This window comes from Argiope bruennichi, chromosome 5, assembly GCF_947563725.1.
Source record: "Argiope bruennichi chromosome 5, qqArgBrue1.1, whole genome shotgun sequence".
Classification (NCBI taxonomy): domain Eukaryota; kingdom Metazoa; phylum Arthropoda; class Arachnida; order Araneae; family Araneidae; genus Argiope; species Argiope bruennichi.
In genome coordinates, this window is record NC_079155.1 from 21,471,765 (window position 1) to 21,499,744 (window position 27,980).

The 27,980-nt window shown below is 30.5% G+C and overlaps 1 protein-coding gene across 1 annotated transcript; it reads left to right on the forward strand.

Annotated features, from left to right (window-relative positions):
- LOC129969659 (uncharacterized) lies at positions 1-27,098 on the forward strand. The gene is made up of 5 exons (XM_056084313.1): positions 1-113; positions 11,301-11,436; positions 14,850-15,001; positions 18,782-18,902; positions 26,815-27,098. The coding sequence occupies exons 1-5, from the start codon at positions 65-67 to the stop codon at positions 27,035-27,037; spliced, it is 681 nt and encodes a 226-aa protein (XP_055940288.1). The 5' UTR covers positions 1-64; the 3' UTR covers positions 27,038-27,098.
- Positions 27,099-27,980: the final 882 nt, after the last annotated feature.

Sequence of the window (27,980 nt, forward strand, 5' to 3'; positions counted from 1 at the left end):
AAAGTTCTTCCTGCAGCCATGGGCTTATTGGCTCCGCATTTGACGGTCACATCCTGGAGCTGCCATGTTCCCGCTCGGAATCCTCCTACTTCTGTTGCCTCTTCTACAAACCGGTAAGACGACAAAAACAACAACAAATTTGTATTCATTAAGAAGTGATATATGTTTGTTACTTACCTTAAGGTATTTTTGAAAGCGGATATCATGTTGTTTGTAATCTTAAAAATCTTGACCCATCTTCCTTATTTAGGATTTTATTCAAAAACATCAATCTTTAACAAATATTTTAATGTTCTCGTTGCATTTTCGTCTTTTTGTACGTTATAAACAAAAGGATAGTATTGTCAACAATTAGAACTCCAGATGTTTTCCCCGTATCCATGGATTTCCGTTTTTGAAAACTTCCTGATTTTGCGTTTTTGGAATTATCTATATCTATATGTCTGCGAATATAAAATTTCAAACACAAAATGAGCTGAGTGAAATTTTCATGGGGTTTTTACACTGAATTTGTAAATCTATAACAATTTTTTGAAGAAATCCTTCAAGAAGAAATCACTTTCCTTCATATCGTTTGTATAGGAAGACGATGAATTAAAAACATATTTCATCGTCATCATATGGAATATAGTTACACCCCTATAATTGTATATTTGTATTAAATTTCAAATTAAATATGCTTTTTCGGCGATAGCTTGTAAGCCTTTAAATCCACACGTGTTAGAAGTTTCTAACAAACTCGCATACTCACTATTAAATGTATTTTTGTATTACTCGCTGCTTGCTATGAGCGAAGAAGCTCTCTCTATATAAAAAGTTAACGTTTGTGTCACAGAAATCGCTTTTATTACTTATTGTCGAATGGCAACAGACAAATATAAACAAATCGTTATACAAAAGATTTAAATAACTTCACTGAATATTTTTACAATTGTATTTAATTCATTCTTTCAGAAAATTAGAACTTCAGATTTTTATTCAAAAAACTTTGGAGAAGGTTCGAACATTTAGTAAAAGGAAGAAAGATGTAAAAGAAATTAAGAAATAAGTTTCGAACAGAAAGCTTAATCTAGCACGAAAATAGGCTTAACTGTCGCCAGATAAGGAATCGTAATGGCTTATCCATGAAAATTGATGATATCTTCTTGCAAAAGTATTATTTCGTATAAATGATGTTTGCATTATCTTAAAACTCTAAAAGTCACCATTTTTATCGAACAGTTTAATTTCTGTACAATTTGTTCCTTTACTTTTAATAATTTTAAATTTAATTCAAAATTAAGGCTCAATCTAATAAAGTTTTGACTTCTATAATGAAATATAAATTCATCCATAAAACATTTGCTAATGTTAAAATGAAGATAAAAGAATCGCTTTCTTTGGCATTGATTTCGAAATTGGATATTCATTTCCGCTTTTATTTTGTGGTATATACATTTTTAATTTGCTCATACAATGATTTAATAATAACTGATAATAGTAACGGTAATAAACTGATTAAATTAAATTCATAATTTCTGTCATATACACATCAAGCTGAAATTTTTGTAAAAAAAAAGGGCTCCATATTAATCATTTAACAGTATAAAAAGTAAATAATTTGGAAGAACAAGTTGGTTGCCCAATGGTACACACGAATTGCTCAAAAGCCTATTAGCAGAAAATCGAATGTATACACCTTTTTTCCAACCGAACGACACCAAACTTCGACATATAGTAATTACATTGTAGTCACAAAAATTACAATTGCAGTAATTCTTGTGACTGAATTCACAAAAATTCTTGTGACTGAATTCATAAGAATTCACTGCTAACTCACGTTTCAGATTTCAGTTATTTAAATAATTATATTGTTTACGTACAAGCGAAAGTAGAGACAGACAGACGTTCAACACATTGATATAGTCTGTGTAATTTCTGTAGGTTTTTCAAGAACATTCGTTTTCCTACTCTTCACTCTTTCTCCTTCTCCTTTGCCGTGGTTTCGACAAAGCTTGTTTTTTTTTCCACACCGGTACATTTCTGGAATACCTTACCTACGGAAAACCTTAACAGCTGTATAAAAAAATGAGTGATACAGTTAACTGCTTCAGTTTTGCCAGGCAGGCAAATAGTAACGAGGTAGAAAATGTGACCTTGAACCGCCTACAGAAAACACACAGACTATTGATTGTGTTCAAACTTTGTTAGAGATCTACATCTTAATCTAATCACACCTCTGGACTAAAATTCATACTAATAGCTCTGTTCATTGCCATGGTTATCGTGTTAACTTACAAGCGAAAAGCCGCTTAGACTGACTTCTTCTGAATTTATTTCATTGAAGTTTGATAAAAATATACAAATTTCGTGTAAAAACCATAAATCAAATTTCATCTATCTAGATCAAACAGTTTTTGAATTATCGTGTGCACATTTAGGCAGGAAAATATAATCCAAAAAATATGTTTTTCAGTCAGTCGCAGGGAAGCCTGAAATTTGAAGATCAAAATCAAATTAAAATCTCGAGTTGGATTTTTTAACTATTACAATATTTTCTCTTTGTATAAATCCAATAAACGACATAAATGAAATTTCATAAGTCATGTTGAATCAAAAACTAAATATCTATATCAAATATCAAATACTGGAGAATAAAATGAAGAAAAATTAACTTTTTTTATTGGACATTAAATATAAACATTGTAAAGACGACATACAATAAAGTCTGTAGCAGTTGCATTACTCTTATCTTCTCTTTCGGATACTAGATGGCGATACCTGATTAGGCAATCCCATAGTGCATTGCGATTGTAATTAGAATGAGATGACGCTGTTCTGTTAAGCTGCGCGCGTGGATGTCTTGTCTTTGTCTTTGTGTTTGTGTTTGTTTAGAGTGTGATTATCAAAAGAAATGTTCCCGAAAACATACATCCTGTTGCTTCCACTGCACGGATTATAATAATCTACATTTTCCACAACAAGCCGATGAAAGTATTTCCTCATTGATTTTAAAAAATATCCTTCCTTTGCTTTTCGTTTAAAATAATATTGCTAAAGAGAAACTCATGTATAGCTAAATTCAAAGCCAATATGACAATTTATATTTCATTTATTTAATTAAATTAGTGCTTTCATTGTGTAAGTGTTGCAAAAATTAATTAATTAATATAAAACAACAGTGATTTGAGGTATTTTGAATCATTTGTATTTAGAATAGTTTTGTACGCTATACCCTCAAATGCTTATGTTGTTGATATCTTCTTTCTTCTTTTACTTTCTCTTACACGCACTACAGAGCAAGTATTGCAATCGTATTATAACTCGAGAATTTTGGCGAATCTCTGCGCTTTAGACCTCTCTGAATTAGAAAAAGACACTTTTGAAAAAGGTCCATTTGTCTGTATGTCTGTGAAAAAGATAACTCAAACCGATTTGAGCTAGACGGATTAAATTTGGTAAATGGTCTTTGTAACAAATTTGTAAATTTTATTCTAATTTTGTGCAAATTCCTCTCTGAGGAGGTCTGTCTGCCTGTCTGTTCGAATATAATTGTTGTTGTGTTGTGACTTATGGTACTTTACAAGCCCGCTGACAGTTATCTGTCAGCGATTTAAGCCGACTGAGCGTCACTTGTTTTTTTAGTTGCGCCAACTAGGGCCAAGAGTACGACTTAGCTACTTCATGCGTCACATTCGCTTGCACAACCCCTTTTTACAGGGCTCACATTCACACACCTCACAGATAGAAGACAGAAGAAGAACAGTTCGCCCTGACGGATTTAACCTGCAACAGACACCCTTACACGACGGTGGAATCGGGTCTTGAACCTCAAGCAATACGGCTCACTCCGAGACCTTACCACCAGGCCACCGTAGCTTAAAAATTTGTTTCTGAAGAAACCTCTCTAGTGATAATTTTTGAGTTTCTGACTCATTGCTATATTACAAAATTTACCTCTTTATGACCTCTTTTTCTGTACTTATATGTTTATTTTTAATATTTATCTTTATATACTTTTTTTTAAAAAAATTTCTGATTATGTTAGTGTAGTCCTATATAAAAACGAGAGAATATACTAAGTGGGTCAGACCTCAAAGAAAATACTAACAAACCCTTCTCATTGATTTCGTTTTTCATATCAATAATGTTTTTTAAAAATAAATTGCCACTTGATCATATATTCTTTTAAATGCGTATTTAAATTAATGTGATATATTCTAGAAAATAGAAATGAATCTACCCAGTTCGATTTCATTTCTAAATAAAATGAATGAATGTTATGGTGATTTGTAGCGATGTACTTTTTTTTTGAAAATGCTTTTGCTTTACGAATTTGGTTACTACATGGTGCATATCCCTATCATATTACGTATATTATGTATCTAAACGATACATCCAGGGGAAGCACTCATATCTACCCATTGGATATGCTTCTCATATGGTGCTTACCTAATCATTTCTTCGATTCGAAGATGGCATCCAACCATCTATCTGAATTACTCTCTGTGAGACTTTTTCTTTGACAATATTGGCATCACTAAGAAGCCATATTTGCCGTCCTATATTATGAGAGCAAAGTCAATGAATTTTTATAAGTTGATAAATTTACTTTTAAGAGTGTTCCAAAAACAAGAATTATTTTTCTGAAAGTGAAATTTTTTAAAAACCAAATCAATTCTCTTTATGTTTACGAATTTCAAGATATATTAAAAATGAACTAAAATATGCTTTTTATTTACAAATCTCATTTATTTTTTCCATTTATTATTCTTTATTTCCATTTATTTATTCTTTATTCCATTTTTTCAGAATAAACTAGTAAAAGTAAATAATAAACTTATTTATTTTTTCAGGTTAAATTAGTAAAAATAACTAATAAACTTATTTATTTTTTCAAAACGAACTAGCTATTTTGGTAGATAAAAAAAATAATTATTTTTCCTCAATTCAATTTCGATAAGAAATAGATTTATAAAATACAAGAAAGAGAGAGAAAAAAAGATATTTTTAAATCTTATTTCGAAATTTTTTTCGGAAGCCTTTCAACATACGTTACTTCCTCATTTCTGTGGATTTCAAATCTATCTTTAGCATATTCTGAATCATTTCAGATGCTATCTCTTGATCAGACAACCAAATCGAATTTTACTAAATTAGCTATGTCCTTTTTGCATTTTTTGTATTTCGAGAAAATTTTTGATTCTGGAAACATCTATCAAAACCAGTTAAAGTCATTGGGAACGAAATTTATTTCTTGTGAATTTGTTCTATTTAAAAAGATTGAATGAGAGATTGAAAATAGGATATTACATAATCACTTTTATAGGTTAATTAAGCTATACCGTTTTTCAAATTAATATATTAGTTAATCAATTTTAGTTACAGCACTGTTCATAATTACCCAGATATATTTCCTATTACTCCCAGATAGTATGCTATTGGGAACAGCTGTTTGATTGAACAGTCATGAATTGATTTGAAAATACAGTGTGGTTATAATTAAACCTCTCCTATGAACACCATCCTACAACTCAAACGGATAAACGGATTGATGCGAAATTCGGTATATAGGTACGAGATGCACCGACGGAAAAAAAAAAAATTAGTTCCAAAATTTCCACCAGAGGGAGTCTTTTCCGGAAAAATATTATTTTTAACACAATAAACGACCAAAGCGGAATACAGAAACAATAATAGTAATCCAGAACAAGAATTATGTGTAATAAAATGTAAAACTGGGAAAAGCTGTCAATTCAAGGAAAAAAATGTTGAGATTTGCATGCTTGCGAAGAAGAGGAAGAGTTATGTAAGACACGTTAAAATAAGAAACGTTTGCAATCGTTGTCATGTTTTATGTCGATGTTTGCGGCTGTAATGACGACGGTATCTTGTTGCGACATTGAATAACTTAAAGAATTCCCTAACGCTTCATGTGCGAAGCATCACAACTGATCAGTTATGATCTGCTCTTGAACACACTGTCCATCGATTTGAAATTTTGCAGTTGAATGACGGTGGTCACATGGAGCACCTTTCCTTACATCACCTTGGACATTATTAACAATTGCTCCTCTTGTGCAATTTCGTCCCAATCTGTTCTTGTTTCTGCAAACTGAACTGTTTTTCTCAAATTGTTATTTTTTTCCTTACTTTTACATAATAGGGCTCGATGACAAGGTGATCAGAAACTAATTAATAAATTTAATAAATGTTAATATTGTTTCTGTAATCTGTTTTGGTTGTTTAGTGTGTTAAAATGAATGTTTTTCCTGAAAAGGCGCCCTCTGGTGGACATTTTGGAACTAATTTTTTTTAATTCCGTGAGCACATCTCGTGCATAGCCTATATACCAAATTTCGTTGCAATCCGTCCACCCGTTTGCTTTGTAGGATGCTGTTTATAGGGGGTTTAATTATAACCACCCTGTATATTTGAAATGATAATAAACTACGGCTTCAATCAGATTTATTTAACCTTTCATTTCTCCCCCCCCCGAGGGGGCATCTCGGTACGAGGATGAGATGCTTCCGGCATGGTGGTTGGATCTCGCCACCCTGGAGGGTTCACTAATAGGTGGGGGATCTAACTCCTCCCATCGATGACGGGACGTATTTCCTTATGGAAAGATTGTATCGTGGCCGGTGATGGCCCTAAGAACTCAACCACAGTTCCCACCAATGTTTCTGTTGCGGCGGTCCGGTCATTCAGTTTTTATGGTTTAAATCCGTGTGCCTTCATGGCGGGTCGGAGAGTCGGATGGCTGACTTAACCTTTCGTTTCAAATAATGTCAAAATATTAATTTTCAATAAAACTATATTCTATTTCATAGAATATCGCAAATTAATTTTAATATAACTATTTAATACCTTCAATATAGATTAATTTCTAATCATTCTATAATCAGTTATGTTGGGAAAAGTCGAAAAATTAATCGTTATAAAAACAAAAACAGTGAGGTACCAGAATACTAAGAAATGCACTTTAAAAAGAACAAAGACTGTGAAGTGTAATTTAGAAGTAAAAAGTGCAGCTCTCATTTCAAGCTTCTCGTTCTATTCTCATTTTTCTCTGACATTTACACTGATTGAAAAAATCTACTTTACCAATAATTCTAGTTGCATAGTTTTTATTTGATTCTCGGGAATCGCTAACTATCATTAACCATCAAATGAAATTCTGGTTAAGTCAAATCGGTGCTCTCCAAATGCATCCATTTCAGTAGTTCCTATCAACTCCATGGTGCACCAGATTTACGAATAACGTGTCCTCATTTTGATACTTTCAATGTAATTGTGACCTCATTTGTAATTTCAATGAAATATCCAGATTTTTTTAAAATCAAAATTTGATGATTCTAAAAAATTGTTTTCTTTATCTCCACAGCCTCTACACCTTATTGAAAAAAATCAAAATCATTATTTTCATATTTCTTCTTCAAAATCACATTTTTCTTTTTTACTTGATGCATGTTTTCTTGTTTATTTCCATACTTGACATCAAACAGCATCAAATTATTATTAAGGAGCAAATTTAAATCATGAAAACTAATGAATAAGCAGATCAAGTTATTAATTCGTTCAAAGTAAAAATTTAAAAAATATTTTTGATAATCTGACATAAAATAACGAATATTATTAACAGGAAGGCACTCAACAGTTTTTCTAAGTTTAATATCACTTCCTATTATATAGTGAGTTATTCCAAATGCATGAAAAATAAGTTTTTTTATTACTGTTAATGCCTATTGCACCACGATGGAAATTAACAAGGGTAATTGAGAATACTATTTTGTTTCTCAAGAGAAAGTCCAAAAATGAAACTTTAATCGTACTCGTAACCATTATAGGTTATAATTCCAAGAAGTATATACTGTTACGAAATTTCCCGTGGTTCGTTTGGATAGTGAAAGTTATATGGTGTGAAGAACGCTCCATCACCAGGCGGCAGTAGAAAATAAAACAACGACGTTTATTTACACGAAGACACACAGGACAGCACCAAGACGACAACTATATACAGCACAGAAGACGATTATCTTCAGCCGAGACGTGCAGCAACAATAGCATACACAGAAGCATATAACAAGACTCTCTACTGCAGACAGTAGCACATCTGAGTTCAGCACTAGCTTGACTCCGTCGCAGCTCCGCTTATCCATGAAAGACCACTTCTTCACAGTCGCTTTCGACTACTCTTTAATTCACCACCGGTTCACGACTCAATTCACCGTCACTCCCCGGCAGCTGCAGCTCCTTTTATAGGTCCCAGGAGGAGGGGCTAGAAGCCTCCCAACCAATCAGGAACGTTCAAGACGTATCTCGGTTCCTACTGGACGGATCGGGAAATTTCTCGATGTTTCAAGTATAATCTATTTTGGCGCCAAAGTCGCCAAATTCGTCGCCAAGTCACCAAATGGTTGCCAAATTTGTCGGGTACCTCCTTCGCTTCGGGACCTCCGACGCGACACACGGACTCCGTCCAGTATAGATGACTGTAAAACATTCTTTCCGATGGTGGAACCAACTATGCTGGGAAGCAGCATTACAGATTCGTAACAATACGTTTGGAATTACTTCGCAAACAACAGGTGCCATTGTAGATAATAAATAATAACCCGTAGGAAAGTATTATTTTGTACAAGTTTTACTGTTAGCGTATACAAGTTTTTGAACAATGCTACAACTAAATGAAACAAACGTTAGAAAACGATATCGGAAAAATGTGTTTCTTACCTCCTGTAGTGTGCCTTGAAACACATGGTTCCCAGCTCAATGTACCTTCAGTGATGCATGGTGTAATCACTGTTTCTTATTATCTTTCATTCCCAGTTACAGTTCTTGAATCTACATATAAAATTAAAATTTCTTTCATTTTTAGAATCATTTTAATAAACTTATTATTATAAGACTTAAAGATACCGATTTCCTCAAAATATAATCATTATTTTTAGGGCATTCTGTTTAATTTGATTTTGAAATAAAAAGAAAATTTGTATGTAAACGAACACAATTGATTGCAAAATTATTTTAGAATTTATAAACTTTTTTTAAGCAATCAAAGAATCAATAAGCATTTGTTTAAAACTGTAAATATCACAACCTTTTATGATTAATAAAACATTTGTACATTAAAAGATCAGATAAAATTAACTTGATATACGAAAGGCAAATGTTGGATAAATAATTTGTTTAAAGGAATTTATAAGTTTCTGCTATTAATTTAGTATTATTGAAAAGTTAAGTATAGAATTAGATCATTCAAAAAAATTATAAAAAAACAAGTCTCTACTTTCCTCAAAGATTCATTTGGTAGAATCTCAATTGACCATTTTGTTTGAAAATATTTCAGATCATATTTCGATACAAAACTAATTTTGTGACAATACTGACCTCCAATCCAAGACAACACCGACCTAATTAAACCTTTCTTCGTTTAGAAGCTGGGTTGAGGTTTTGCTTGGCTGAAAGTGCAAACTGATGTGTTTTTCCTAAATCATAGACAACATATTTTTTTTCATTCGTTTCTTCATTTGCTGTCGATAAAATTTCATAGATATTCTGACTATATCCCAAACCAGCATCCTGTTTGCACTTTGTAATTTTTTTTTTGTCATGAGTTTCAGCAAAAATAGATAACATATCATTGTCTTATCTATAAACTGATAATACAGTTTTCTCAATATCATTATAAAAAAGGCTTTATTACTCATTTCTTTATTCATTGTCATTGCATTTTTGTAGAAAATGCTAACTTTGAATTTTGAATAACAAATATAAGGATACTCATACTGGATAAAATAAAAAAAACGATGATACATTTGTTCAATATATATATATATATATATATATATATATATATATATATATATATATATATATATATATATATATATATATATATATATATATATATATATATATATATATATATATATATATATATATATATATATATATATATATATATATATATATATATATATATATATATATATATATATATATGTATGTATAATGATATTTTAAACTCTTAATTTAATCCACATTAATTTCGAAAGCTTTATAGTAATTTCATTCTCTTATTTCCTGATCCATTTCCACTTTCTTTACTTAATTAATTCAAGAGAAGTTTTGTAAAAATGCTTACATTTGCAGTTTCATACGCTCCGCTTGACGGAATAGAAAAATGTCCAGTAAACACATTCTTTTTAAAAGATCCCTGATGTATTTCCCTTACTTGTGATTGGCATGCGTCAGAAATCCCTATAAGAATCTTAATAATATATTAGCACTGTAATAAAATATTTTCCCTATCAATATCTCATGTTATATAAGACGAGGGATAATTTATTTCTCGTTTCTTCCCCTCTTCTGCTTTTGTGCCGCACAAAGAGCGGACGTGCCTTGTCCGCGCCTTCTTGTAAATATATTATGCCTTCCCGGGATGGATTAAAATGAATTTAAAAATGAAAAGTCTGCTTCACTGTCTTCGAAGCTTGCCTTCTTCTTTCAGAAAAATTATGTGCTTACATTTATATATATAGTCTATTTGCATTTTTACTTTCTAGTAAGCGAAGTTATTGTGATTGTCAAAATATTTGAACCCATAATTTTGACGCATCTCCACGCTTTAGATCTCTTTGAGCTGGAAAAACTTATTTTTCGCATCATGTCTGTCTGTCTATCTTCTGTAAACTCTATAATTCCATAACTCTTCTATCAATGTGTTCGAAATTTGATCTACGGTTTTTATAAAATATTTGTCGATTGAATGATCTAAATATATCAAATTTGGTATACAATTTTGTGACTGCAATCGTAATTTCGTATCAAATCTTGGTTTCAATCCTTTTGCAAAAACGCGTTGAAAACAGAAATTCGATTTTCAGTTACTATTAACCTAATGCCAGGGATTGATTGCCCAAACACTCGTCAGAGTTCATTTCGATAGATTCAGTAAAAACGTTAAATTGATGCCAAATATTAATATTATGTAACTATTTAACTTCAGTATCATGCAAAGCGTTCTCTGCCTTACCCAAGGTCAACAATGTTTTTTAGGGGGGTTGGAGGATAACACATTTATTATAAAGTATGTGAGAATGTTTTGGGAAGAATTTTTTTTTTTTGGCTGTAGAAACTATTGTTTTTCTAGTTGAAAAAAATATATGCAAGTATATGATAATATTTTTCCTCATAAGTTACCACGGTACCGGATAAAAGTAATAAAATGTATAAACTCACGATGTCTAAAAATATAAACTTACGAAATATTATCTAATATAATTGAAAAATGGACCCTTTTACTCTTTTTTTAGGCTTTTGCAATGACTGCCAAGCGGGATTCGCAGATTCCTGTTTCGTAGCTGTATCTTACGATCTCCAGTACATGCTGAACCTCAAAGAAATGGTTACGAAAAATGTATCAAAGGAAGCAGTGCACGAACTTTGTTTGTGAGTAGTAAATTCGTTCCAGTGATAATTATTACCTGAATTAACAGAGAGACTATATAGATTTTAAAAGATTTGAACTTGATATAGTTCGACTATTTTTTTTAATAAAATAGTCGCCTTTGACGACCAGCTTGTTCCCTCAGATTATTAACTTTTTTAGACTGTTAAAGTATTTATATACGACTGAAAAATTTGAATTCAATTGAATGAGATTCCTACATATTAAAATATATATATATGTGGGAGCGAATGTGTTCATCCTCTGAAAGAACTCACTACCAAATGGTGAATAGGGTTAAATATAGGTTCTATTGTACATATTTACAGTTTTGGTACATATTACAGTGTGGACACTTCATCCTGTTACCACAATTTACAACCATTCAACCCGAACAATCCAGCACCCGCTCTCTAGTCTCATTCAATATTCACAAGAGTTAGCATTCTCACTTTGACGTCGCCTGCGCCATCTCGTGGAGACTGTCACAACCGCTTCTACATATATTACGCAATAAAAGTGGAACTTCAAATCCTATTATGGAATAAATAATTGGCAGAAACTCATAACTGAATCACGCTATCGATGAATCTTAATTCCAAAATAATATTTAAAAAAATATTGTGTCAAACTGAAATAAAAATATTATTAAAATTATGTGGAAAATTGTGCGAAAATAAAATTCATATTATTAAAAAGATAATTTTTGAGCCTTAAAATAATATAAAGAATACTTTTGTTAACCTTTAAAGGGCCATTTTTTTTCTAGTCATATTATGCTAAAATATTTTTTGACTTGAAATGAGAATAAGCAAAGGGATTCGTTTAGCTTATTAGATAAATTTAATTTGATTCATTAATTAATTTGGGTAATTAATAATTAAGTAACAAATAAAGACACATCATTTTGTGCGAGATAAAGAACTGAAGCCTCTAAGTTTCTGTCTTTCTAAAAATATTTGTCAGAACTTATGCCAACCTACATAATTTCGTACAAAGATTGATAAATTTGGTGGGAAGTATACTTCCCATGGCCCTAGAAAGGGTTAAGATAGCTATTTTGGAAGATATGAAGATCAGTTTTCTCATTTAATCTTTTTATTATTTATTTAATCTATTAATATCAATTTTCTTATTTAATCTTAATTACCCATCTGGTGACGGTTAAGCTTATATTTGCTCTCGATTAAGCATTTTGTTTAAACCTATTTATTTCATTCGTAGGCCTAATCAATATAATAGAAAAATCGGTCTCTTCTCTTCCATATCGCATATTGTGCTACTAATAAATGATGTATCTATCTTATATTCTATGCGTCTTCATGTATTTTATTAAAATTTGAATGTAAACAGTTTGCGAATTTTCCTTTCTTCGTTTACATTTATATTCGCAGTGATATTTTTTTCGGTCAGGCGTATTTATTAGAAGTTTAATTTTTAGGATTTGATGCTACCAGTTAAAGGCTAAAGACCCTTTTATTGCTTGCTATTTAAAACACACCTTAGAGAATAAATTATGTAATTACGTAAATGCGCTTTTATTATTTATAAAATGTGCAAAATAAGTACAGTAAACTAACTATCAGTTATACATTTTTCTTTTTAGTTTCTCTTATACTAAGTAGGCAGAGATAAGTCATTGCAAAATTGTTATAAAATTCGAAGCTCAGATTTTGATGCAGCCCCTCGTTTCAGAAATAATAGAATCCAAGAAACACATTTTTGGAATTATGTAAATTCATTTGTCTGTTAATACTATAACTCGAAAACGTTTTGAGCTAGCAAATGAAATGTGGTTTATAGTCTTTGCAACAAATTCTAAGGTTCCTTTAAAATGTTGAACGAAATCCATACATAAAACACCTATCTATCAGATGTATTTATCTTAATTTGTAATTATCATGTCAAGTACGATTAAGCTCAATATCTACAAACGAAGAGAGCTAGATGTATAATATTTGGAACATGAATTTAGCATCTATAAAATATCTATATAATATAAAATATAAAATTTAGAAACAAATCTGTCATTTAGAAACAAATTTGAAAGTCCTTCTTTGTGTAAGGATTAGTTTTAAAATATGCAAGTGAAGTAAAATTTCGATCGGAGGAAAAAAAACAATCAAAGAACGTTGTTTGTAATTATCAGCCTTTCTTGCAATAATGAAACTTTCTGAAAGAATTCCCTTTTCATTTACAACAAATCTTTTATCCCGGATGCGATGGCGGTCGACATCCGGCACAATGCTTGGTCAGCGGAAAGCGTCAAGTGCCATAAGAATGGGAATTAGAAGCACTTTTTCTTGATCTTCAAGGCTTGATATTGCTTTGAAAATTTAATTTCTGTTCTTGTGCATTATCTTTCGATGTTTATATAGCCCAAAATTAGCATTAAAGCATAGAGCATTAAGAGATTATTTTTTTTTGGAGTGCTGAAATTCTTTTGGAGATGGAATCTAAACAAGAAATAAATTAAGATAAAACAGATTTTAGCAATACAATTTTATATGTGTGATTAAAAGTCGAAATATTTTATTTGAACCATTATCTATTTAGAAACTTTGAATTACAATTTGTTATTAGAAATTAAAGGAATAAACCAATTTTATATCAAATTCAACAACAGATGTCGCCACTCGTTTGAGATCACAATTTTGTTTATTAATTTTTATTGAATAAAAATATTGTATTTTCATGGAAAGAACTTCAAGATTTTCGAAAGCCTAGCTAATCCAGAAATAAATGAAAAATTTCTTACTAAGTTCTATCTTTATAAGCACGACATATATATAGGTACTTATAAAAGAAAGTGTATGTGTGTTTATCTGAGGTGTCCTGGCAAATATATCATATTTATAGCTAGAAAATATGGCATACAGGAATCATAATGGTAACTCAATGCATCTCGAAGCCAGAATTTTAAACTTTAATATAAAAATCTTTTTATTCAGTTTTTGTTATTTTTTTTTTGTTATTTTTTGCGAGTATTCTTTTGCACTTTCTTTTCTAGTGATTTTCTATTTATTAATAATATTGCACAGAAAAAAAGTATATTTAAAGGATGTATAATGTTTGGTAATATTCTTGTATAAAATTTCATCTGATTATAATTAATTGAATGCTTTCTTAGCTTACTGAAATTTGAAAAAAAAAAAAAAAACCTCATGTTACGAGAAAGACAAAAAACATATTTTTAAACGGCTTTTCAAACCTATGCAAATTATCTAATTCTATAATCATGGAAAAAGTTCCTTTTTTATTAGATAAAAATTAAAAAAATCAGTTATTTTAATATACAAATATTCCCAGTTCTCTCAATGATGTGTGTATGTAGTGTTATAAAGAAACTTAATTTGCCTAAAGAAAATAAATTATTTCAAATTCATTTTGTTCGTAATTCTTTCTCTCTCTCAAGGGCTATTGAAGACTCTTTGAATTGTACAGAGGACATCATAGACGGGGATTGCTCGAGGTCTGATGGTAGATACAGGTTTGATTCATGGCTAAAAGCTTTACGTGGTGCCTACAGATATGTTTGTCGTGGAAAGGACCATGATTCTATCAAAAGTGAGTCAAGTATTATTATTAAATAAATTATATAATATATGCTTTTACAATATCATTTCAAATTCTGTTCAACACTAAGGGATGTAGAGACAAAATCGCAACTCCTGTTTTATTCCAATTAGTAAAGCAATATAAGCAGAATATGCGAAATTAATTTTCTCTAGCAACAATCAATAAAGATAAATCTTCTTGAAAATAAGCAGAATTTTAAAATAATATGAATAAAACACAGCGTTGAAATACTCATTTTATTTTTATTGGAGTCCTTTTATGAATTAATTAATTTTCTTTCCATAATCTATTCTAATAATAAGGAATAATGTAGGTGTATATTTACGATTAACGTGTCAAACCGTTTCACCTAGCACTATCAAACTTGGCGAATTATACATTGGGGAGTGGCAATGTATAATTTAGAGTGATTTAAATTTGAAATTGTATTGAATCTTAATTAATTAAAGATTAAGTCAAAAATGAATTTTTTATTGTAATAAGTTCCAAAAATGTTCTTCTACAGAAAATTGATTTTTTAATCATTTTGAAATTCAAAAAATTGTCTTTTTAATAATATTAAAATAATGATTGTCAAAGTTTTCTACTCTTGATATAATTAATATTTACAGATATTTTTAAGAATAGTTTGCATCAATATTATTATTATTGTGAATGAAATCGAAATCGTTTTCATTGTTTATCCACTTTCCCCCCTTTATTGCGATCAAGTTATGAAGATTCGGCTTATTTCTCCCTATGGAATATAGGTATGTGTTTAAAATGTACCCTTGTCTTTGGGTTCTGTTCTTATTGTAGGTTTCCATTTAAAATATGTCTTTGTCTTTCTGTTCTTGTAGCTTTCTCTTGTCACGTAGGTACTCTAGTGTGGAACTCATTGACACACACAAGAAGTAGAGCTGAATCAATTTATTAACTCAACTCAGAACTGAGAACACAGTAACTGACAGATCTTCTGCTTTTATAATAGCAGGGAAAGTTCCAGAATACTTTTTTGGAGACAGTAAGAAAAGTCCAGAACATTTGTCTGGTAAATTAAAGAAATGTCCAGAATCTGCTGGAGAATGAAATGAAGGAAAACGTAAAATGAAGGAATTAAGCATTTATACAGATCGTGAATCGCCTTGTCTCTAGCGGGATTCGAACTTACGATCTCTTGATTATGAGACCAGTGCTAGGACCATTCGGCCATGGAGAGTTGACTGCTTCTTTTCAATGCGGCACTATTATCTATTATATTAAACGAGTTTAAAATAGGATTTTGCCTTTCTGTTCTTTTACTTTTATGTTTAAAATATACCTTTGAACTCCTTTTTGAATATTGTGACGATTGCGATTAAAGTTTAACTCCAGATGTAAACAATGGAAAAATTTAAAAAAACTCACACATTTTTAAACATTTTCATACTATTACACTCAAATGTTGTCGTTTTGCTTTTTATTAAGGCATGTCGATTTCTTTACTGAAGTTTTGTTGAATAATCGACTGATATATTGCATAAATTATGTATTATATTTTATAATGTACCAAAATTTTCAAAGCTGAATGATTCTTTTTCTTTCTTCCTTTATATTCTTTTACAAACGTGCTTCGATTTGGATAGTTGAAGTTTAATCATTGCCCTTCCAAAACCAAATTTCTCATTTTAGAGGAATTGAATAAAAATTTAAGCATTAATGAACATGTCTGTGCAAAGTATTTCCAAAACAACATGGTTGCATGATTTTTAAAATTCAAGATTTAAAATATTTTGCTGTGGAATTAAAAGTAAGTTGCTTACAAATTTTTTAAATAAGTTTAAATTTTTTGTTTTTATGAATTTTAATTTATGGAATATTACGTATTCTATATTCTGCAAACAACTCATCACTAAAGGCGTATAGTTAAAAATTAAATACTATATATTATAAATAGTCTATTTGATTAAAAATAGTAAACGAAAAGCAAGGTTCGACCTTTCGAAATTCGAATATACGACAGCTATAACTAATGTCATGGTAAGGCTCTTGACATGTCAAAACACTTGATCATAAATACTGACACTTAGCAATATATAATGGAATAATTTATGCAAGAAAATAAATCTGCCTATAACTATCTAAAGTATTTTAGTTTCTGCTAGTCAATGTGTCTGTATTAGTACTTTGCAGAAGAAGCCATTATATAAGAAACCGTTTTTATTTAAACCTACCACATATGAGACTTTGAAGGGTGATATTTTGCACAACGGAATTATTTTTTTTTATTAAAATTAATCAAGACTTTGGTTATTTTCACGACAACATTTAAAAATATCATTGTAAAATATTAAATAGAGTATTGACTTTTACATTATTCTAAAATTTAAAATAAGTATTTTTAATATTAATTTCTGTCGTGAAAATTTTTTCTGAATGTTGGCAGTTTTTAATAATATTTTTTTTTTGTAGTTTACAAACATAGATTTTATTATGGTGTGGTGTAATCTATGTTATTCTACTCTTGAATCTTATTGGCTGCCAGAACAATTTATTTGCATACCATTCAAAGGCAGAAATGTTTTCTGGAATTTCTTTTATGGAATTCGTTTTCTGGAATTTCTGGCCTTCTCATTAGTTACAGAAAGCGAATCTAATTTTGATTTTAATCTAATTCTAATTTTAGTTAAAATTAAATGTAATTTTAATTTTATTGAATTTTGATAAATATATTCATTGTTCTTTAAAATCAAATTAAAATTGCGATGAAATTCATATCGTTTTCATTATTTCACCAAATATTTTTTCGCATAATTTTTCTCATGTTGAAAACTAAGAAAAAAATTATGCTCATTATCTGCACAATTTACGCGAGCAAGGAGAAAGCGAAATTTCACTACTGCTAAAGACAAAGTGCAATTTGAAATAGTTTACTCAGATATTTAAACTTCATGATAATATGACGTCATAGGATTCTATTTCACAAGGAAAGTTCATTTATACAATAAACAGGGTAAGTATGAAGTTATTAAAATAAAACGCTTTAATATCTGCCACTATCTGATTCTTAAAAAAATTATTGAGAAAATTACGAAAATGAAATTAAGCATAAAAAAATACAACTGAAATTTTACACTACATATATATATCCAGATAGTCGGTTGGTAGCGAAAGACAGCAATAGTTAAACAAAATAATTTCCTCAAACCATCTTAATTTTAGAAAATCTCAGCTAAAATCCTTTGTTTGAAACATTTTTAAAAATTAACCAAAATATTTAACATTTTATTCTTAAACTTTATTCCAAGAACTTCTGTACCGAAATTAAAAATGCTCTTTGGTAAAATTTCCGAGTTTTAGCTAGATCCTTTCTACGCTTCCGGTTGAGGAAATCTGCATTGCCATTGGCTTTCAAACCAATATTTAAGTCAAGTAAGCATATAAAATTGAAATCAGTTGGGCGAAAGATTTGTAAAAGCAGATTCGCACGAAGAAAATGAAATTTAGAGCACGGCGGGTGAAGTAAAATATACAAGCGAAGTTTTATTCGTAAAAAAATTACAAAGAAATACTTTTTTATGCTTCTTGTTTTACACATCTTTTACGCAGATGCTGCTTTTATTTACCTTGTTTTATCGAGGTTATATTTTCTATGCATCCGATAAGTTATTTTCAGTTTTATTATAAACTATTTTTTCTGAAAGGTCCAATGCACCACTAAAAAAAAATCCATGACACTTCTATCCTGTAGAATGCAAATATATATGAATACATTTTATGATCTCTCATGTGGACTCTTTTATATTTCAGTGCTTTTGCAGTCCACTTCTTGTTGGAGCCTGGAAGATTTCGTGCTTTGCATCGAGGATCATATGGATCTTAAGCATGTTCGAGATCTTCTTCACACAGAGATCAATGCGGTTGAATGCGAGTTAGTAGACCCTTTTCCCCATTCTTGTTGAATGACCTTCTGAGAAAGATTATTAACTTATGGTCAGTAGCGTATAGTGTGGGATAATAATGAGGACAATTTTATTTTGAATTATTCATTGTGTAATGACGACATTTGTATACATTCTTTTAGGCAGATACCTATAGACAGACAACTTATTGCAATGGTTCTCATGATAAGACCTCGGGAAAATTTCTTCAGTTCTTAACCGATCATGATCAAAGATTACTAACTTATAGCCAGTAGCGCAGTGTGGGATAATAATGAGGACAATTTTATTTTGAATTATTCATTGTGTAATGACGACATTTGTATACATTCTTTTAGGCAGATACCTATAGACAGACAACTTATTGCAATGGTTCTCATGATAAGACCTCGGGAAAATTTCTTCAGTTCTTAACCGATCATGATCAAAGATTACTACTTATAGCCAGTAGCGCAGTGTGGGATAATAATGAGGACAATTTTATTTTGAATTATTCATTGTGTAATGACGACATTTGTATACATTCTTTTAGGCAGATACCTATAGACAGACAACTTATTGCAATGGTTCTCATGATAAGACCTCGGGAAAATTTCTTCAGTTCTTAACCGATCATGATCAAAGATTACTAACTTATAGCCAGTAGCGCAGTGTGGGATAATAATGAGGACAATTTTATTTTGAATTATTCATTGTGTAATGACGACATTTGTATACATTCTTTTAGGCAGATACCTATAGACAGACAACTTATTGCAATGGTTCTCATGATAAGACCTCGGGAAAATTTCTTCAGTTCTTAACCGATCATGATCAAAGATTACTAACTTATAGCCAGTAGCGCAGTGTGGGATAATAATGAGGACAATTTTATTTTGAATTATTCATTGTGTAATGACGACATTTGTATACATTCTTTTAGGCAGATACCTATAGACAGACAAATTGCAATGGTTCTCATGATAAGACCTCGGGAAAATTTCTTCAGTTCTTAACCGATCATGATCAAAGATTACTAACATATAGCCAGTAGCGCAGCGTTGGATAATAATGAGGACAATTTTATTTTGAATTATTCATTGTGTAATGACGACATTTGTATACATTCTTTTAGGCAGATACCTATAGACAGACAACTTATTGCAATGGTTCTCATGATAAGACCTCGGGAAAATTTCTTCAGTTCTTAACCGATCATGATCAAAGATTACTAACTTATAGCCAGTAGCGCAGTGTGGGATAATAATGAGGACAATTTTATTTTGAATTATTCATTGTGTAATGACGACATTTGTATACATTCTTTTAGGCAGATACCTATAGACAGACAACTTATTGCAATGGTTCTCATGATAAGACCTCGGGAAAATTTCTTCAGTTCTTAACCGATCATGATCAAAGATTACTAACTTATAGCCAGTAGCGCAGTGTGGGATAATAATGAGGACAATTTTATTTTGAATTATTCATTGTGTAATGACGACATTTGTATACATTCTTTTAGGCAGATACCTATAGACAGACAACTTATTGCAATGGTTCTCATGATAAGACCTCGGGAAAATTTCTTCAGTTCTTAACCGATCATGATCAAAGATTACTAACTTATAGCCAGTAGCGCAGTGTGGGATAATAATGAGGACAATTTTATTTTGAATTATTCATTGTGTAATGACGACATTTGTATACATTCTTTTAGGCAGATACCTATAGACAGACAACTTATTGCAATGGTTCTCATGATAAGACCTCGGGAAAATTTCTTCAGTTCTTAACCGATCATGATCAAAGATTACTAACTTATAGCCAGTAGCGCAGTGTGGGATAATAATGAGGACAATTTTATTTTGAATTATTCATTGTGTAATGACGACATTTGTATACATTCTTTTAGGCAGATACCTATAGACAGACAACTTATTGCAATGGTTCTCATGATAAGACCTCGGGAAAATTTCTTCAGTTCTTAACCGATCATGATCAAAGATTACTAACTTATAGCCAGTAGCGCAGTGTGGGATAATAATGAGGACAATTTTATTTTGAATTATTCATTGTGTAATGACGACATTTGTATACATTCTTTTAGGCAGATACCTATAGACAGACAACTTATTGCAATGGTTCTCATGATAAGACCTCGGGAAAATTTCTTCAGTTCTTAACCGATCATGATCAAAGATTACTACTTATAGCCAGTAGCGCAGTGTGGGATAATAATGAGGACAATTTTATTTTGAATTATTCATTGTGTAATGACGACATTTGTATACATTCTTTTAGGCAGATACCTATAGACAGACAACTTACTGCAATGGTTCTCATGATAAGACCTCGGGAAAATTTCTTCAGTTCTTAACCGATCATGATCAAAGATTACTAACTTATAGCCAGTAGTACAGTGTGGGATAATAATGAGGACAATTTTATTTTGAATTTTTCATTGTATAATGACGACATTTGTATACATTGTTTTAGGTAGATACCAATAGACAGACAACTTATTGCTATGGCTCTCATGACAAGACCTCGGGAAAATTTCTTCAGTTCTTAACCCAGCGTTTCTCAACCTTTCAGTATTCACGGCCCAGTTTTCAATCATAATTTTCAACGCGCCTCCCCCCCCCCTTACAATAAAATGTATACAACAATAATGTATATTGAGTATTGTGGATCCTTTTTTTAAATTATTTTTAACTAACTGCCAAAACAAGAATAAAAGCGAGCCAACGTTGGCGAGAAACCACATCTTGCATTTTGAACAAAAGGACGGTAAACAGATAAAGCGAATGAAAAAGGGGAAAATTTAAATATTATATTTGAAATGAAAGCCAAACAGGGAGATAACGTTAAAAGAATATGAAAGTAGAAAAATTCTTAAAGAAAGTTAACCTAGACGGAGTGAGCTAAATTTAGAAACTGGGAATACACTTTTTCGAATAAAATAATAAAAGAAATAAAACAGAAGCATGACTAAACAAAAACGAAAAAATTAAGCAATGTTTGTGGAAAGGAATCCACACGACCGATGCCTTCTCGAGCATGATCGGATTAAATGTTTTCTCATAGGAAGGAAAATGTTCGATAACGCAAGTTTCAATTCCAGCCAGTCTCATTCGAGTCGATTCTTTTATTGAATATATCGTGAATGTGTATGTTATATATGTTTTCGTGTTAATTGCAATTCGCCATATTAAATATTCATGGCAACAGATTTATGCAGACTCATGGATAAATTTTTAAGCGGAAGTAAGCAAGCATTAGACGATAGTCAAACAGCAACAAGTACACAAACGAGCGTGGTTCTGAAAATAAAATCGAGAAAACATTCTCAAGAATACTTAAATTTTGAGTTTACTGAAAAATATGAAGAAGAAAGGCCCCTGTGTATCATTTGCTGAAAAATGTTGGTCGTAGACAGCATGAAACCTAATAAACTTAAACGACATTTGGAAACGCTTCATTGTGAGTACGTAAACAAACCCAGAGAATTCTTCGAATTAAAATTAAAATCATATGAAAAGCAAAAATCATTTTTTAAAGAAACTTTGTCTGTGAATAAAAAAGCTTTAATTGCATCTTTCAAAGTTCATATAAAAAGGCCAGATGTAAAAAACCTCACACCATTGGTGAATTATTTTGCCAGCAGCATTTGAGATTGTAGAAACTATGTTTGAAGATAATTTTTCAAAACAATTGCAGTACATACCTCTTTCAAAGGATACTGTTGCTCGTCGAATTGGCGATATAGCTGAAGATGTACAGTGTCAGCTTTTCTCGAAGTTGTGTGACAAATTGTTTTCAATACAGCTTGACGAAGCAACAGATAGTAATAAAGATGCTCATTTAATTTCCTATGTTCGAATTTGTGATAATATGTTAGTAGTAGAAGAACTACTTTTCTGCAAAATAATAGAACTCAAAACAACAGCGCTCGCATTATTTGCTATTTTAAATGATTTTCTGAAAGAGGCAAACATAGAATGGAAAAATTGCGTCGGAATATGCACGGATAGTGCTCTTTCAATGTCCGGAAGATTCCGAGGTATACAAGAACTTGTAAAACAAAAATCGCATCAGTGTACACATTGCATGATCCAAATAGAAGCTTTGGCTTCGAAAGAAATGAGTCCTGGTCTGAATATTATGTTAACTACGGTTGAGAAAATTGGAATTGTGGAGCAGAAATTTAAAGCAAAAAACGTAACAATGTTTGCAAATGTGGATGATTGTACTCAAACTTACAAGGCTGAAGAAGAACATGTAAAATTTGTTTTTGTATCCATTTAAAATCATTTTTCCATGATGGCAAAGAATTTTAAAAAGTATTTTCATGTTGACGATAAACTGGTTGCAAGTTACGAGTGGGTTAGGGATCCATTTCATAAGACTCCCGAAGGACTCTCAATTGATGAGGAAGAAAAATTCATAGACTTCAAGACAAGTGGCGAAACTAAAAGACAATTTAGTAATAAATCACTATTTGAATTTTGGGCAGGAGTAAGGATGATTTTTCTGCACTAAAAACAAGTGCATTTCGCATTCTATTACCATTAAACACCCTACTTTTGTGAAACTGGATTTTCTTCTGTGGCTTCTTTGAAGACAAAATATAGAAACAGAACTGAGAGTGGCTTTTTCTAATATTAATCCTTCCTTCAAAACACTTTGCTCTGCAAAACTGACACCAAGGAAGTTAATAATAATTATTAAATTTGTTTTTAATTTAGTATGCTTTGATTAAGTAAGTTTTGATTTAATAAGTTGTTTAACTTTAATAAGTTATTAAATATGTTGAAGTGTATTTTGTTTTCTATGCGTATGTGTGCTTTACTTTCAGTCAGTTAATCAATTTTTTAAAATAATATTATCCCTTGGATATTCTCGCTCCCCCCTAGGGGAGCGCGCCCCACAGGTTGAGAATCGCTGTCTTAACCGATCATGATCAAAGATTACTAACTTATAGCCAGTAGCGCAGTGTGGGATAATAGTGAGGACAATTTTATTTTGAATAATTCATTGTATATTGACGACATTTGTATACATTCTTTTAGGTAGATACCTATAGACAGACAACTTATTGCAATGGTTCTCATGACAACACTTCTTCAGTTCTTAACTGATCATGATGTTTAGAACAACCCATCGTTCAAAAGTTCATATATATATATATATATATATATTATATAATTATATAAATTGATTTTATTATTATTATGATTAAAAGTATTAAATTATTAATTATTAAGTAATTTTGTTTGGATTTTAACTGGCTTGGAATATGTTAGTAGAAATATAAAAGTCTCGGTCGAGTTCGTAAATGGCCCATCTAACTCAAAAGGGATAGAAATAGTTGAGGCACGAAAGAGAGTTATATGTATTGTATTGTATTTCGCTGTAACTTTCTTAATATCGAAGATAGAAGATTTGCCATATCAGAGCCTTATAAAGACGAACATCTTTCGTATTTTAAGTTTTTCGATAACTGTAATTGTTAAAAATTAGAAGTTGAAAAGTGATTTCAAGCCTTCATTTTGGCTGTTTCTAACATCAACAATTTATATTGCCATATAGTAAGGTGTAAAAGAATCTATTTTTGCCTTTCACCTTGCCGAGAGCAATTTGTTTCCTTGAAGTCATAGTAATAATTCTTCAAATAAGATTGTGCAGAATTACATTGTCCCAAATAAATTTCCGCTGAATAATTTAAACCCAAATAAGATTATGTAGAATGAGAGAGCTCTAAGTAGATTCCGATAACAAAAATAGATTGCTTTTAAGTTGTTGAAAGTTCTTTCAAATAGGAATAGAAATCATGCAGAATAATACTACTCAAAATAAGATCATGCAGGATAATACTTGATAGTTTAATATCCTAAGCACTTAATTACCATTGGCCTTTAAATTAAATTACATTTTATTTTAAATGCATGATTCCAGCATGTTGAGGAAAATTGATATCAAGATTGATCTTTAAATTAGTTCATTTAAAATTTACTAATTGCAAAGAGAAAGGAAATAAAAAATAGCCATTTTTGGTATAGGCTAAATAAAACGACACGAGAGGTATAAATTGACCAATTTTTTTGTGTTATTGTGACCAAACGGTATGTAGAGAAAGAGGAGATAAGAAAGACAACTCCTGTTATGAAATGGAGTCCTATTCACATGCAATCACCGCCGATATCTGTGTCCATCTGCTGGACGGTATCATTGACCGATCACCAGGCCGAATCTCCAAATTATAGATCTTCCCAAGTTCGCAAAGCACATTTTGAAAATATGTTTGTCCATGAAAATAATAAATTTAAAGCGCTTTGAATTAGAGAGATGAAATTTGGTATATGACATTCATACCAAATTTGTACATTTCTTTTAAATTTTGAGCAATATATATTCAGAGAAAGTCTCTATATTCAGCTTTTCGAATACTAGTAAACACGATAGCTACAAATCGAAAAGAGCTGGAGGGATAAAATTTGGTGCATATATTTAACATGTATATTGTAGATATCTAGCAAATTTTGAAACAAAACCAACAATGGGTAGAAAGTCTGTCGGTATGTACTTTCATAAGCATGTAAATGCGATCAGTAAAAATGTGCAATGGTTTAAATAAATAAAATTTGGTTTGTGATTTTGTGGCTTTAAATGATGTTCGTAACACTTTGGTTTTCATCGGTTGGGCAAAATACATGTAGAACGCAAATTCGATTTTAGGATGCCATTAATCCCATGCGAGATATTAATTACAACAAAATTCGCCAAGAATGACATTATAGATTCATTAAAAAGGCTTTTTTTCCCGCCAAAGATTAATATTTCGTAATTAGTGTACACCAATGCCATAAAAAGCATTCTCCGCCTCACTCCTACACCAAAATGTTTTGCGAAAACTTTCTGCATTGTTCTGAAAAGTTTTGAGGGTAATTCGGGATCAATTTTTTATTAGATAGTATACGAGATAGTTTTGTGGAGACCTCTCCTTTTGGCCACTAGGACAGGAAAGTCATAAACATTATTAAAAATATTCATTCTTAGAAAAATAGCTTGTATGAGCAAGATATCCACCACTTTTCGAAATTCGATAAGCCAATGGGACAAGTGCTTGAGTGATCTTGGAGTAATTTAAAAATTGGAATAAATTTTGGAGTAATTTAAAAATTGGAATAATTTTTGGAGTAATTTAAAAATTGGAATAAATTTTGGAGTAGTTCAAAAACTGGAATAATTTTTGGAGTAATTTAAAAATTGGAATAATTTTTGGAGTAATTTAAAAATTGGAATAAATTTTGGAGTAATTTAAAAATTGGAATAAATTTTGGAGTAATTTAAAAATTGAAATAAATTTTGGAGTAATTTAAAAATTGGAATAATTTTTGGAGTAATTTAAAAATTGAAATAAATTTTGGAGTAATTTAAAAATTGAAATAATTTTTGGAGTAATTTAAAAATTGAAATAATTTTTGGAGTAATTTAAAAATTGGAATAATTTTTGGAGTAATTTAAAAATTGGAATAAATTTTGGAGTAATTTAAAAATTGGAATAATTTTTGAAGTAATTTAAAAATTGGAATAATTTTTGGAGTAATTTAAAAATTGGAATAAATTTTGGAGTAATTTAAAAATTGGAATAATTTTTGGAGTAATTTAAAAATTGGAATTAATTTTGGAGTAATTTAAAAATTGGAATAATTTTTGGAGTAATTTAAAAATTGGAATAATTTTTTGAGTAATTTAAAAATTGGAATAAATTTTGGAGTAATTTGATGATTATTAAAAAAAAAAAAACTTTTTTTTCTCAATCTGTAACTTTTTTTCCTTTTTCAATTATTTCACCCATTACTTCAATCAAAGTTTGGTTTATATATCTGTTTAACATATTCATTTTTTCCCCTTTAGGAAACTCCATAGGGAAATAAACCTGTGCTCAAAATTGGCGACTACCGGTTCTTGCCGGGAACAATTTGACATCGACGCCGAAATCTTAAAGATGATTGAAGCCTTCTTTTCAGCTTCTGACTGTGGACCGATGACTTACAGAGGCCATTCGATGGCAGCGACGTCAGCGTCTCTGGCAGCGTCTACGACGTTGATAGCCTTCTGCTTGTTGTGGTTGCTATGAATATGGTCACTTATTTGCAAATTTGAACATTTAATAAAACGCTTATAAGAAATTCATATAACTGATCTATTTTTTATTTGCCAATAGTTGCCTATGGCGATTAATTAGTCCATATGGATTAATGGTTATTAAAATTTTCAATAAGATATTTTGGGTGACTATGTTTTCGACAGCTTTTAATTTTGATGGACAGAAAATTCATACATACTATTTTAGAAATCTCACACCTTTTCACACCTTTGTTCATTGTGTTATTCGTTTCTCTAATTTTATGTCTATATGTTTAAGCATTAATATGTATACAGGAAAGAACGGCATTGATTAAAAATTAGTGCATTAAATTTTCTCCATTATTTGATATTGGATTCATTTTAATCGTAAGAACAACAAAAATTTGAAAATTTTTATTAAAAGCCATCTTATATTGAAGCATACTCAACTCATATAAATATATATATATATTTAAGTAGTATATATTATATATTGTAATGGAGACGAATCTCTTTACATCAGAGTGACATTAAAATGTAAATGTGATAAAAAATTGAATTCAAATGATTTCTTTCGATTGTTTGCAATGTCTTTGAGGATGTATTATTATATACTAGCCACCTTTGGTGACCAGCTGGTTCTCCTTGAATACTGAATGTGCGTAGGTTTAATTTTATTTCTTATGTATAACTTGATGCTCAAGAGTCTACGGAGAATTTTTTTAAAAAAAATTCAGCTATGGAAGCCTTTAGAGTTGTGTTGTTCTTATGTCTTACAAATGTTCCATTCATTGCGTATATGAACCATCATAATGGAGTCAAATCCCATGACATCAGAGTTTTATTAAAATATAACTGTCCGAATAATCTACCTTTCTTATAAATTCATAACTAAATTTTTTATTATGTATTTCACAGAGATATTATACAGAATTCTTCTTAGATTTCAACAG